We start from the raw sequence: 13,149 nt of genomic DNA, 5'->3' as shown, positions 1-13,149 counted from the left end.
TTTGTCAGTGTTTTTTACTATTCTTATATTTTCACAGAACGTTTTCTGCATATAATCAGTTCGTGCTTTTCATGTATATCATGTTATGTATTATATAAGACACGACAATTTTTCCCCAACATAGAGCATATGACCAATATAATATTCCAAAGTACATGTTTTCGATTTTTCTTTTCCTCTGTTATAACAACCCCTTTAATTTTAATTAGGTCCACTTGAATCTAACAGCGCAGAAGCACTGTAAAAATGATTTTTTTAGTGATGGAATGAAGTAGAAGTGGTGCATTCGTTCACATGGTTCACTTTTCGAAGAGAAAACGACACAAACACTTGTTTACTTTTCTTCCCTTGACTCCCTTTATTTAATGTATTGCGAGTCATCATGGGAATACATAAAAGCAGTGTTTGTGGTGTTTGTGAATCATTGGCATTGTTTTTTGCACTTCACAGTTCAGAATTGTATCAGAGAGACAGTGGTGAGTTGAATGGAGAGCATTTTAAAGCCCCTGAGAGATGGTGAGTCAGTGCTTGATCTGAGTCCAAGATCAACCGTGAGTGGTGGTGTTGAAGATGTCTACGGTGAGGATCATGCCACTGAGGACCAACTTGTCACCCCATGGACTTTCTCAGTTGCCAGGTCAATCTCTCTAGCTTCTTCAATCTGTGTTTCTTAGTTTCCACACTTTCAGTTTTTTACATCATGGCTTTAATCACTTCCGTTGAAAATCTCACAACGACTAAAAATAAAACAAGTTTATCGTATCTAATAAGTGACCGTAAACCTCGGCACACAAGTCGATTTTGTAAATTTGATTTAAATTTAAAGTTCGGTTCTTAACGAGTTTTACTATACTTGACTTTAAGATGTCTGCGAAAGTGGTTAATTAGCAGAAATTGAAGTTGTTGACTTTAACAAAGCTTTGGCCCTTCACTTACAACTTCCATACATAACATATATGAAGTTAGATGAGTGAGTTTGTGTAGAAATTAAGTATATAAGTTGATTCTAGCTTGTGAAAGAAACTTAGTTCATGTCATGTTCTTATTTTCTTCTTTGTTAAGTGTATATGAACAAAAATTATTCAGACAGTATATATAAGATGTATAGGATATGAATGCTAGTGATTATTATATTTGCTCTTTTTTGTTTTAGCTGAAATTGTGGTCTGAGTTTCTGTATGTTTTTGTGGTGCAGTGGGTACTCTTTACTTAGAGATCCACAGTACAACAAGGGGCTTGCTTTCACTGAGAAAGAGAGAGATGCACACTATTTGCGTGGACTATTACCTCCTACAATTATCTCCCAGAAACTTCAGGTTTGCATTGATTGATGATGAACTGTGATTTCTGTCTGTTATCTTTTTAGTTTACTTTCTCCATTAAAAAAAATGTTTTTCCCTTCTGATGAAAGTTTCCTGTTGACTAAAAATAAAACCAATTAAGTGTATAAATATGGGTGCAAACTTCACTTTACAGACCGGTTTTATAGGGTTAATCCTTTTCCTCTTGTTTTAATCACTTCTTTAAACTACTGTTTTCAGGAAAAACAGTTGATACACAATATCCGACAGTATCAGGTGCCATTGCAGAAATACATAGCTATGATGGAACTTCAGGCACGTTTCTCTATTCATCATATCTTCCATGTTTGTGGTTAAGTTTGTCTTGTTCATGATGTCAGTACCCTTTAATATCATTGCAAATATTTTATACTAATGCTGTGTCTTCTATCCATGGAAAGTGAAAATGAAAATAAAGCATTTCTCTAGTTCTGAAAATGGAAAAGTGAAACATGTTTTGCTGGTACACAGGAGATGAATGAAAGGCTGTTTTACAAACTTCTAGTTGACAATGTTGAGGAACTGCTCCCAATTGTGTATACTCCTGTTGTTGGTGAGGCCTGCCAGAAATATGGGAGCATCTTCAAGCGTCCTCAGGGTCTTTTCATAAGTTTGAAAGAGAAGTATAAATTTCTTTATTCATGTGCTTGTATGAAATTTTGTGCTACATTTGATGCAGGGTCATTGAGTTGTTGAACTTTTTCAGGGGGAAGATCCTTGAGGTGTTGAAAAACTGGCCTGAAAAGAGTATTCAAGTTATTGTTGTAACAGATGGTGAACGAATTTTAGGACTTGGGGATCTTGGATGTCAGGTATTTGACTTAGAAAAACTATGACTCAAGTTATGAAGACAATATATAGATATATTATGACAGTTTACATGATTTACTATTTACACAATGATGTTGAATGTGGTTTAGGGAATGGGAATTCCTGTTGGTAAATTGGCCTTGTACACAGCATTAGGAGGAGTTCGTCCATCAGCAGTAAGAGTTCTGCATATTTTCCTGTTATTCTCATTATCTGATTTATATCAACACATGTATTCTTTGTCTTTTTTGATCATTTAACATTAAGAACTTCATTAAGTGAGTAATAAAGTAATCAAATTCACTCTTGTGAGTTTTGTTGTGATGTTTTCTTGTTTTTGTGGCTAGTGTTTGCCTATTACGATTGATGTGGGAACAAACAATGAGAAATTACTGAATGATGAGTTTTACATTGGGCTTAGACAAAAGAGGGCAACAGGACAGGTTGGTGCATGTGGCTTTCATTAGCATCATTTTCTTAACTTGCATCAATCTTGATGCTATTTTGGTTTCTGCTTTCTCCTTAGGAATATTCCGAACTTCTGCATGAGTTCATGACTGCTGTCAAGCAAAACTACGGAGAAAAAGTTCTTATACAGGTTTCAAATTTTTTGTATGATTCTTAACATTTCTGAATTCATTCAATGCAGTATCAGACTACTGAAAATTGTTGTTCTGCAGTTTGAAGATTTTGCAAACCACAACGCTTTTGAGTTGCTTGCAAAATATGGTACAACTCATCTTGTTTTCAATGATGATATTCAGGTACTGAGTTGCATAAAGGATGACATCTGCATCTTGAAGATTTTTATGTTCTAATTATTAATGCATTGTTGTGTCAGGGAACTGCATCTGTGGTTCTTGCTGGGGTTGTGGCAGCCTTGAAGCTCATTGGTGGTACTCTGGCTGACCACACATTCTTGTTTCTTGGTGCTGGAGAGGTATTTTGATCCTTTTCTGACTTATTATGTATACAATCTTTCCCTGAAGCTGAAGCAAAGAGAAACAACCAGTGGAATAGAATAAGTAGTATTTAGTTATGAAAATTTTAAATACCATTAAGAAGTGAATTTTAAGTCTAACTTAACCTTACAAATTCGATTTTTAAGGTAAGGTACCCACTTATATGTTTTAAATTCGTCTTATCTCTAGTAGATTTGAGATTTCTAACAAATATTTCTTTATTTTTTGTATGTATTTTTGTTTTGAGGCATATGCATGCAAAATCTCTCTCATTCCTTGTTGTTTATTTAATTTAGAACTTAGACTCACACTTGAATTATTATCAAGAGTTTGGCAAAATAGTTTGTCCAACTTATGTTCTGTCATGTTTTCAGGCAGGGACAGGAATAGCAGAGCTTATAGCTCTCGAGACATCTAAGCAGGTGAATAGCTATTATTGTTTATGCAGTGGTCAAGTTGTGTTTTTTACTTAGTTTTAAAATCGAAATTGCTGATTTCTTAATTCTTGAGCAGACAAAGAAACCTATTGAGGAGACTCGCAAGAAGATATGGCTTGTCGATTCAAAGGTAGTATAAAAAATCACAGGCTTCAATGAAACTATGTTTTATTTAATTTATGTTATCTTTTGTCTTAAGTTTCTGCAACACATATCCTTTTTCTCTTTCAGGGTTTGATTGTTAGTTCAAGAAAGCATTCACTTCAACATTTCAAGAAGCCATGGGCTCATGAACATGAGCCTGTTGACACTCTCTTAGAAGCTGTTAAGGTGTCAAAATATGTCTGTTTATAAGTTGCAGTAGGTTGTGTTTTGATGTGTGTCTGTCCTTAATCAGTGTACATCTTCAGGTAATCAAACCTACAGTTTTGGTTGGATCATCAGGAGTGGGAAAAACATTTACAAAGGAAGTAATTGAGGCTCTGTCTTCCATCAATGAAGTAAACTCTAATCTCCTCTTGCATGTGATAATTTCTGTGTTTCTTTAGATAGACGATCTCAGATAGAAACTGTGTCTCTGTCATGCCTTCTCTGCAGAAACCTCTTATTTTGGCTCTCTCCAATCCAACATCACAATCTGAGTGTACAGCTGAAGAGGCTTACCAATGGAGTGAGGTAAAATAAGACAACAGTATTTGTTTCTTGAACTGGTTGAAAGAGTTGTTTGATTTGATGCAAAATGATGCCTTATTTGCAATAGTAGCTTCCATAACTTATCTTTGCTTGTCTTCAAAACACAGGGTCGTGCAATTTTTGCTAGTGGAAGTCCATTTGATCCTATAGAATACAAGGGCAAAGTGTACTATTCAGGCCAGGTTTTGCAATCCTCTTCATATTCATCACCAGTTACTCTTCTATTTAGTTATACAACAAAGAATCATGTCTAAGTCTTGTCTTGTCCATCCAGGCCAACAATGCTTACATTTTCCCTGGTTTTGGTTTGGGTTTGGTAATCTCTGGAGCAATCCGAGTTCATGATGATATGCTTCTGGCAGCATGTAAGTGGAAAACAAATTAAAACATCCAACAGACATGATGTTTTATGATGTTCTGTTCTTTCTATCCTCTTTGTTTCATTCTCTCAAGCTTCTTTCACTGCCATTATTGATTCTCAACATTATTGACACATATGCAGCGGAAGCCTTGGCTAAACTAGTGACTGAGGAGAACTATGAAAAGGGTTTGATTTATCCACCATTCTCTGACATCAGAACAATTTCAGCTAACATAGCTGCAGATGTTGCTGCCAAGGCATATGAACTGGGTTTGTGCTCATTATCACAACAACTCTCATGCTTTGTTCTAGTTTATCACAATTTCAGCTAACATTTTACATGTTTTGAGACTAACAATTGTGTTAAACTTTTTTTTTTTAGGCTTGGCTACACGTCTCCCTCGTCCTCAGAATCTTGTTAAGTATGCTGAGAGTTGCATGTATACTCCTGTGTACCGAAACTATAGGTGAATTATGGGGCAAATTTGGCTGTAATAAACATGAATCTGTAGGTGCCATATGTGAGAGTGGTCTTGTGCTTTTTCCTATGTAATCACCAAAACTACTGGTGAATTATGCTTTTGGCTTTTGCTGTAACAAACACAATGCTTTGTATTATGCAATCTTAATTTCATCTTATGCCATGCCCAATAAACCTTCTCATTCAATAGTTTTCAACAACTGATTCATGTAATTAATATAATTGCACCACATTCTATTTCTATTTGATCAATTTTACATGCATAAATACGAAATAAAAAAAATGTAATCTTTTAACACACAAAACCCTGAAAGTGGCCTGAACTGAAACATCCCGATTCTCACACACCAACCGTCGAACACCTTAAAGTCACCCAAACCGCCATTGAAACGAGACTCCCACATAACAACCCAAATGAATGGGAACGAGATTGAAACAAATAGAATGAATTGATGAGAAAATGCAGAAAAGTGGAAGGAGAAGATGGCGAGATATTACTCCAACATGAAGAGAGTGTACGAGTTACACGCCACGCTAATCAAACGAGGCCAACACCAGAACCCTCTCTCCCTGCGCGCCTTCATTCTCCGGTGTGCCAACTCATCATCACCGCCGGACACCGCTCGTTACGCCGCCTCCGTGCTCCTCCGTTTCCCCATCCCCGGCGACACCTTCCCCTACAACGCCATCATCCGCCACGTGGCAGTTCACGCTCCCTCCCTCGCCCTCGCCCTCTTCTCCCACATGCACCGCACCAATATCCCCTTCGATCACTTCACCTTCCCCTTCATTCTCAAAACCTCCAAACTAAACCCCCACAACATCCACTCCATCGTTCTCAAGCTCGGTTTCAACTCCTCCATCTACGTCCAAAACGCCCTTATAAGCTCCTACGGAACCTCCTCCGGCGGATCCCTCCAACTCTCCCTTAAACTGTTCGACGAAATGTCCCACCGAGACTTGGTCTCTTGGTCCTCTTTAATCTCATCTTTCGCCAAACAAGGGTTCCCCGATGAAGCCCTTACGCTTTTCCAACAAATGCAGCTCTGCCAGAGTCATATCTTACAACCCGATGGGGTCATCATGCTTAGTGTGATATCCGCTGTTTCGAGCTTGGGTGCCTTGGAATTAGGTATCTGGGTTCACGCTTTTATTTCCAGAACTGGGCTTAGTCTTAGTGTTCCATTAGGTACTGCACTTATTGACATGTATTCTCGATGCGGGGACATTGATCGTTCTGTTAAGGTGTTTGATGAAATGCCTCACAGGAATGTGGTAACGTGGACCGCGCTCATTAACGGGCTTGCCGTTCATGGACGTGGTAGGGAGGCTTTGGAGGCCTTTTATGATATGGTGGAGTCTGGTCTGAAGCCTGATCGTGTTGCTTTTATGGGTGCATTGGTGGCTTGTAGTCATTGTGGGCTTGTGGAGGAGGGGCGGCGGGTTTTTGAGGGCATGTGGAGTAAGTATGGGGTTGCACCGGGGCTTGAGCATTATGGTTGTATGGTTGATCTTCTTGGCCGCTCAGGCATGGTGGTTGAAGCTTTTGAGTTTGTGGAGGGGATGCTTGTTAAGCCAAATTCGGTTATTTGGAGGACCTTGCTTGGGGCATGTGTGAATCACAATCATCTTGGGTTGGCTGAGAAGGCCAAAGAGAGGATCAAGGAGTTGGACCCTCATCATGATGGTGATTATGTGCTTTTGTCAAACGCTTATGGTGGAGTTGGTAAATGGGTTGAGAAGGAGGGGGTGAGGAATTCGATGAAGGAGGGTAGGATTGTGAAGGAGCCTGGCCTTAGTTTGGTTCACGTTGATCAAGTGGTTCATGAGTTTTTATCTGGAGATAATTCTCATCCGAAGTGGGAGGAGATTACAAGATTTTTAGGTTCGATTATTGACACAGTTAAACTTGGAGGTTACACCCCTATTACTTCTAATGTGCTGCATGACATTCAAGAGGAAGAGAAGGAGCATTCTCTGGGCTATCACAGTGAGAAATTAGCAGTGGCTTTTGTTCTTCTTTATCATAGGGATAGAAAGACCATTAGGGTCATTAAGAATCTTAGGATTTGTTATGACTGTCATAGTTTCATGAAGCACGTTTCAAGTTTCTTTGATAGATATATTGTCATAAGGGATCGAAGTCGATTCCACCATTTTAGCAAGGGATCATGCTCTTGCCGAGATTTTTGGTAAGTTAATCATGTTCAAATGTCAAAATTCAAGTTTTACTAGCTTCTACGGTTATATACGATTCCATAAATTGCAAGTCTAGCATTCGCATCCTAATCACTCAAAGACAGTGTTCAGTGTATAAATATATTCAGTTTGTTACCAAATACTAATTTTTAGCTTTATTTATTAAATATTTAATCTAATGGATTGACACATTGTTTTGGGATTGAAATGCTTCCTTTAAAGCAAAAAGACTCAATTTTTGAACACCCACTTTTCCATAATCTCTTGACAGGGCCATTCTACATCTTTCTCTCTCTATCCACAAAAACATAAGATTTGGATGTTTCTGCACGTGTCTGACAAAGAAACCAAATTGGCTTCTGGACCACCATCATCACACCATCCACAAAAAAAAACTTTCTTCACCTCTTTCAAAGAAACCCCACATAATTTCAACATCATTTCACATTCTATCACCAACACACGTCACACATTCGTAATACCATTGTGTAAAGCATTTGGAGAAATAAAAACACTAATAAAAGTGAGTAAAACATAAACTTTTGTTTGCAAAGTATATTTGTTGACTAGAAGCAGTGCTAATTTTCATCTTCATATCCTATTCCCAGCATTGGGCTGAATAAAAAAATACATCGCTTGATTTCATTCATGTTTTTCTTTTAGCTATAGCAATAAGTACCAAACCATGTAGCTATCTCCCCACCCCGTCCCCAGGACTATCTAATTTGTCATTCCAACAAAATCTAAATAACATATCTAACATATGATGCTGTTGTCTCTAAAACAACATGCAGTTTAAAATTCCCTGGCTACTCAGCTCCAAAAGACAAACTACTTAAGCTTCTTGTTTATGGTAAATATCCAAATCAGTGTAAGTGAGTGTTCTTGTGAAAAAACACTAGGCTGTTAAGTTCCAAAGGTTGACTACTCAAGCTTGCTGTTTCTTGTAAATTTTCAGATCTGCATGAGTGTCCTTGTAGCGCTGAGTCAGGTAGTCCTGGCATAAGATGGGAGGAAATCTGGTAAAAGAGAAAATGCAAAGATGTTAAGAGCCTCTACAAACAACACAGATTTTAATACCGTGGTTGCTTCCTATTGATTTATGTACATAACATTTGGGTGAACAATTAGGCAATTTTCTTCACATTGCTTTATATTATAAATGGCCTGTTTTAGTACTGTAGTGACCAAACAAACAAGCCTCAGAATGAAAGTAGAGAATCTGAATGTGCGATTAACTTTCTAACATACACTATGCTGCTAAATTTTAGATGACATGTTTAACTTACTTGGCAGGATTACTATCAGACTTGCAGGTTGGCAAGCACTCTACTAGACAATCATGACTTGGCTCCAAGAAGTATGCAATCTGTAAAAGGAAACAGCACAGTGATGAGCATGTTGCATGATTTTGCCAAGCTTTGCAAGTTAAAACTGATATGATATACATAGATGCATAATCAAGAAAGAGACCAAATTTTGGAATATAATAACATAGTGATGGTTCATGTTGTCACTATCAATGAATAAAAAATGGGAAGACCGACTGTGCTGGAAATTTCAACGACCGTGACAGAAGTCAATCCTGGAGGCTGTAACCAGTAGCCAATAATTGTCCTCAGCATTATGAATTCCAATGCTGGTAGAAGATAATAGAGAACCACAAGACCACAAGATAAATATTGAAATACTATTTATATTTGACCAGATAAGTGCTGAGATATGAATAAATATTGAGGTCTTTATGGAGGCTAAATATATTATGTATTAAACAGTTTAACACCGATTTTGCTATGAATATAAATGATAGAAGGTAAATAGTAAAAAGAGGCTTACAGAATATCTTTCTTGACCATTTCCTAGAACTCTGTGCAGTGTGGACCTGAGCATAAATACAAAGTAATTTTTTGATTACAAAATTTAAAGGAAAAAATGCCCTATGAGAATACACCAAAGGTCCAATCACATATTCATAAAAATACTAATCACAAATCACTTGTGTACATACACAGTCTAAGCTACTTCTGAAGCTTACAATTTTCTCTAGAGAACAGCAACAGTAGTAGCTCATAACACAGATGAATATCTGTCTTTTGAATTTCTCTAATCTCAGAAGTACGTCTGCCTTAATTCAAAATTAGAAATATTCAAAAGTGGGAAAGATTTCTTACTTAAAAACACAGTTGCTCCAGCGCTCCAGCATGTCACCAAGATTCACAATGAAGGCTCTGCAATATAAACAGTCTGTCAGAAGGGCATGACAAAGGTAATAAAATTAAAACCTAGTACCATACATAGTTCTTGTCTTTGTATAGTACAGCTCAAAAAGAACTAAAATTTCAGAAACATATCAGTTGTGCAGATAAGTGTAATTTTACAATGAATACAATTGCAAAAACTGGCTACGAAACTACCATAAACAAATCCAGAAAAAGCTAATCTTGAAAGAACAAAGGAGTGTCAGAAGAAGTTAGAAATTAACTCATGAATTAAAAGGTATGGATGAAGAAATAAGTATGTTGCATGCAAATAGAAACAAAAGCTACAATGACATATGGACTAACCCCTTCAATGGTGCCACATCCTCCCATATCTGAGGTTTAGCATCCCTATTCTTGCATATCTACAATGGAAGACATTATTGGTCTAAGTTCATAACACACAAATGTTTGTAATTTTCAAGAAAAAAAAATCATTTGCTTTCTTACTTGAAGGCCTGAAACATCATCTGTTGCCAACAGTGTTATTAAACCATAGTCAGTGTGAGCTCCAGCTCCATATAATCCTTTTGAGGGATCTGATATTTGACCTTCATTGAACAAAGTGACACAGTTCGGAATTTGTGACTTTCTACATTAAAATTACAAGACTTATTTTGAAGAAGATCCCATACAATACCTCCATAATGCAGCAAACGCAGAATTGCAATTGGCTCTCCGAACATTTTTGGCTGGTCAAAAAATGTTTCATCCAAATCAAGTGCAAGGGCTATTATCTTTGCAACAGCTTTCCCCACTTCTCTGGATTACCCAACAAAATAGGCAGAAACAAATTACTAGAGAAAAGAAAAAGTGAAGCCCTTTTCCCTCAATGCAGAATTTGAGTCCATATGAACAACCAAGGCAGTTAAACATGATCTATAGTTTCCTTCAGGAGTCATAACATTGACAAGAAAATAAACAAAGTAAGACCTTGATCATGATTTTGTTGAAATGGAATGAACAGCCAACAAGAAACACAATGGAAAGTTTTTTGTTGAAATGAAAACCAAACACTGCTCCATATCATGGTTTTAAAAAACAGTCCATGATCATGATTCTGAGCAAAACATAATGTTCAAGACAGCAGAGTGACTGCACAGGTAGCACATTTCTGAATTATAGAAAGAAGTGACAAAATCATAACTGCAATTCAAAGTCTTGCTTCATCTATTAAAGACCAAGGTTTTCATATACTTATAGTTAAATTTCACATGCAACACAAATGATCAAAAAGCATACTAGCTGAGATAGCATCTTATGACAAAAATAAATAAATAAACCATCGGTAAAACGTACAATGTCTCTCTATGGAACTTTTCCATGGTCTCCCTCCACCCCGGCAAAACATCTACATAGGAAAAAAGTTCAACAAAAATTTAAAACAACAAAATAAAATCCAAAATGTTGGAAGACTCAGCTGGTAGAAAACAGACTTTTTGTATTTGTAAATAAAAGTTTCGAAGGCAGAAAAGTTGACTCGTTTACCTGGTGCAGGCCATTTATTCTGACCATAGAAAGGCTTCTTCGATTCTGGGTCATCTTCACCTTTTTCAACTCCAATATAATACCCCTCTTTGTAGTCTCCTGTTTAACCAAGTAGAGAAGAGGTTATTAAGGTTTTGAAAGACAAAACTTGCACACGGTTATTTCAAAACTTCTAGTGCTTTAGAATTAGAATTTATTGTAATACTCGGCACAGTAAAGGCTTACATGAAATACCAACATAGATCTTTTATGCAAAAAGCTTCAATTTTGGTAGAAAGGCAACACTATAAGCACGTAAGAAACCGACCTTAAGTTTTGTTCAGTTTGATCAAAACTAAGATACAGTTCTTTCTGTACTCTTGTGTTGATTTTTAATTAGAATTGACGTTTTATTTCGGTAAAACGTGACAAATTCTTGCATCAAACATCAATATCAAGATAGATTAGACATGCAAAACTTCAATTATGACAAGAGAGTAACACCAAAAGCAACCATTTTTCGGTTCAGAATCAGCAAAAAGAAGGATAAGAAAAGAGGGTGGTGGAATCCATGCAAACATGCAGAAAAATCTGAAATGGGTACTGCATACATACCACGAACTTGATTTTCAGGATCAAGAAGTTCATCAAGAACAGGGGTATATCCCCTGTGTTTTTCATTCCTGAGAATCTTCATTTTTTCCTCGAGGGGGAGAGAGAAAAACTTCTCGCTCTGTGTAAAAACCTCGTCCATGAATTCCTGGCTTATGCCATGGTTGACAACGTAGAAAAAACCGGAATCCAAACACGCCTGAAACAGAACAACAACATAAGATCACAAGAAAACAGAGAGATGAAACAGAGTAAAAGAGCAAACCTGTTTGAGTAAACGAACGGATTGGTCGATGTCGGAGTTGGAAAGGTCGATGCAGTTGAGGACAGAGAATTGTGTACTCTGTTTTCCCATGTTTGAAGAGCAAAGAAGGACAGCCTCAAATTCCTGAAACCACTTTGCACTTTCCAATGACCACCAAATAAAACTCAACATCACCTTTGCTTATATAAGGAAATTTTGTAGCAGCCATAACTTTTCTTTTTCGAAAAAAATAATTTTTTTTTTCTGCTTGTTTATGAATATAAATTTCTTGGTTGGAGGTTACTGTGGAATCATAGATCTGCTTCCTTTATTTTTTGTTCAAAATTAGAATTTTATCCTTATCTTATCTGGATGATAATTTTGTTGTTAATTACAGTATGTATAAGTAAATATATATTCTTTTAAAAGTTTATTTAAATATGTTTTTACTATTTAAATTTAAATGTAAAATTAGAATTTATTTATATTTTAAATTTTGATCATTTAAAATTTAACAACGAGTAAATATAATTTTTTAATTATTTTTTTACGTGTTAAACCGTGTTTTTTGTATTTTAGTATATAATTTTAAAGGTTAAATATATTTTTTGTCTATTAATTTTTAGTGAAAATTGAAAGATTTCTTTTTCCGTTAACACAATTAACATCTAAGAAAAAATATGTCAAATGGTATAAACAAATTAAAATATTAGAGGAAAATGTGTTTGAAACGTCAACTAAACTTAATAAAATTTAGTTAAAATAACTAAATTCGAACATTTAGAAAAATTAAATTAATTTAAGATTTCTAAAAAAAAACTAATTTTAATTCTCACAGAAATTAAAAGATAAAAACATTTCATCCTAGTTTTAAATATTAATCTTGAATGCTGATTTCCACGTAATAAAAAGTTTGTAGTACTCAATTTTTTCTTATCCTTGTTTATGCAATTGTAGTAAGTTGGAAGTTTTTGACCATATGATTCAAGTCGTTATGTTAATAATTGTTAATTTATGTGTTAAGAACACTTGTTAAAGAGTTAAAAGGAATCATTTTTACTAAATATTTTTTAATATACTTTATAAATTTTTATTTTTATTCTTAAACAAACACGGGTTGACAAGATTCTTGTTTTAGTTGAACCAGTAGATTTGAATTTGAGTTTTAAGTATATAAGTATGCTAAATATTTGGATAAAATTTATTTAAATGGTTTTTCTTAGATTTTTGGATTTCTGTAAATTGAGATTGACAATGAGATTTTTTTATAATTATAGGGTTTAGT

The 13,149-nt window shown here is 35.7% G+C and overlaps 3 protein-coding genes across 3 annotated transcripts; 2 read left to right on the top strand and 1 right to left on the bottom strand.

The window, feature by feature from the left end:
• Positions 1-362: 362 nt before the first annotated feature.
• On the top strand, positions 363-5,284 carry LOC114182184 (NADP-dependent malic enzyme). Its single transcript, XM_028068985.1, has 19 exons — positions 363-637; positions 1,196-1,316; positions 1,542-1,616; positions 1,812-1,963; positions 2,047-2,152; positions 2,261-2,326; positions 2,498-2,593; positions 2,677-2,748; positions 2,831-2,914; positions 2,992-3,090; positions 3,487-3,534; positions 3,626-3,679; positions 3,781-3,879; positions 3,960-4,049; positions 4,147-4,224; positions 4,350-4,424; positions 4,517-4,607; positions 4,745-4,873; positions 4,986-5,284. Exons 1-19 carry the CDS (start codon positions 486-488, stop codon positions 5,072-5,074), a joined length of 1,776 nt encoding a protein of 591 aa, XP_027924786.1. The 5' UTR covers positions 363-485; the 3' UTR covers positions 5,075-5,284.
• A 99-nt stretch (positions 5,285-5,383) lies between these two features.
• On the top strand, positions 5,384-8,062 carry LOC114182185 (pentatricopeptide repeat-containing protein At4g21065-like). Its single transcript, XM_028068986.1, has one exon. It carries the CDS (start codon positions 5,568-5,570, stop codon positions 7,278-7,280), a length of 1,713 nt encoding a protein of 570 aa, XP_027924787.1. The 5' UTR covers positions 5,384-5,567; the 3' UTR covers positions 7,281-8,062.
• On the bottom strand, positions 7,824-12,084 carry LOC114182186 (2-oxoglutarate-Fe(II) type oxidoreductase hxnY). Its single transcript, XM_028068987.1, has 11 exons — positions 11,886-12,084; positions 11,624-11,819; positions 11,030-11,128; positions 10,841-10,892; positions 10,182-10,303; positions 9,992-10,092; positions 9,848-9,906; positions 9,455-9,511; positions 9,120-9,165; positions 8,573-8,652; positions 7,824-8,302 (listed from the first exon to the last, which is right to left on the bottom strand). The coding sequence occupies exons 1-11, from the start codon at positions 12,054-12,056 to the stop codon at positions 8,212-8,214; spliced, it is 1,074 nt and encodes a 357-aa protein (XP_027924788.1). The 5' UTR covers positions 12,057-12,084; the 3' UTR covers positions 7,824-8,211.
• Between the last annotated feature and the right edge of the window lie 1,065 nt (positions 12,085-13,149).

The sequence above is a fragment of the Vigna unguiculata genome, chromosome 4 (genome assembly GCF_004118075.2).
Source record: "Vigna unguiculata cultivar IT97K-499-35 chromosome 4, ASM411807v1, whole genome shotgun sequence".
Lineage (NCBI taxonomy): Eukaryota > Viridiplantae > Streptophyta > Magnoliopsida > Fabales > Fabaceae > Vigna > Vigna unguiculata.
The sequence above is the reverse complement of the archived record's forward strand: the minus strand, read 5'-3'. Positions and strand labels throughout refer to the sequence as shown.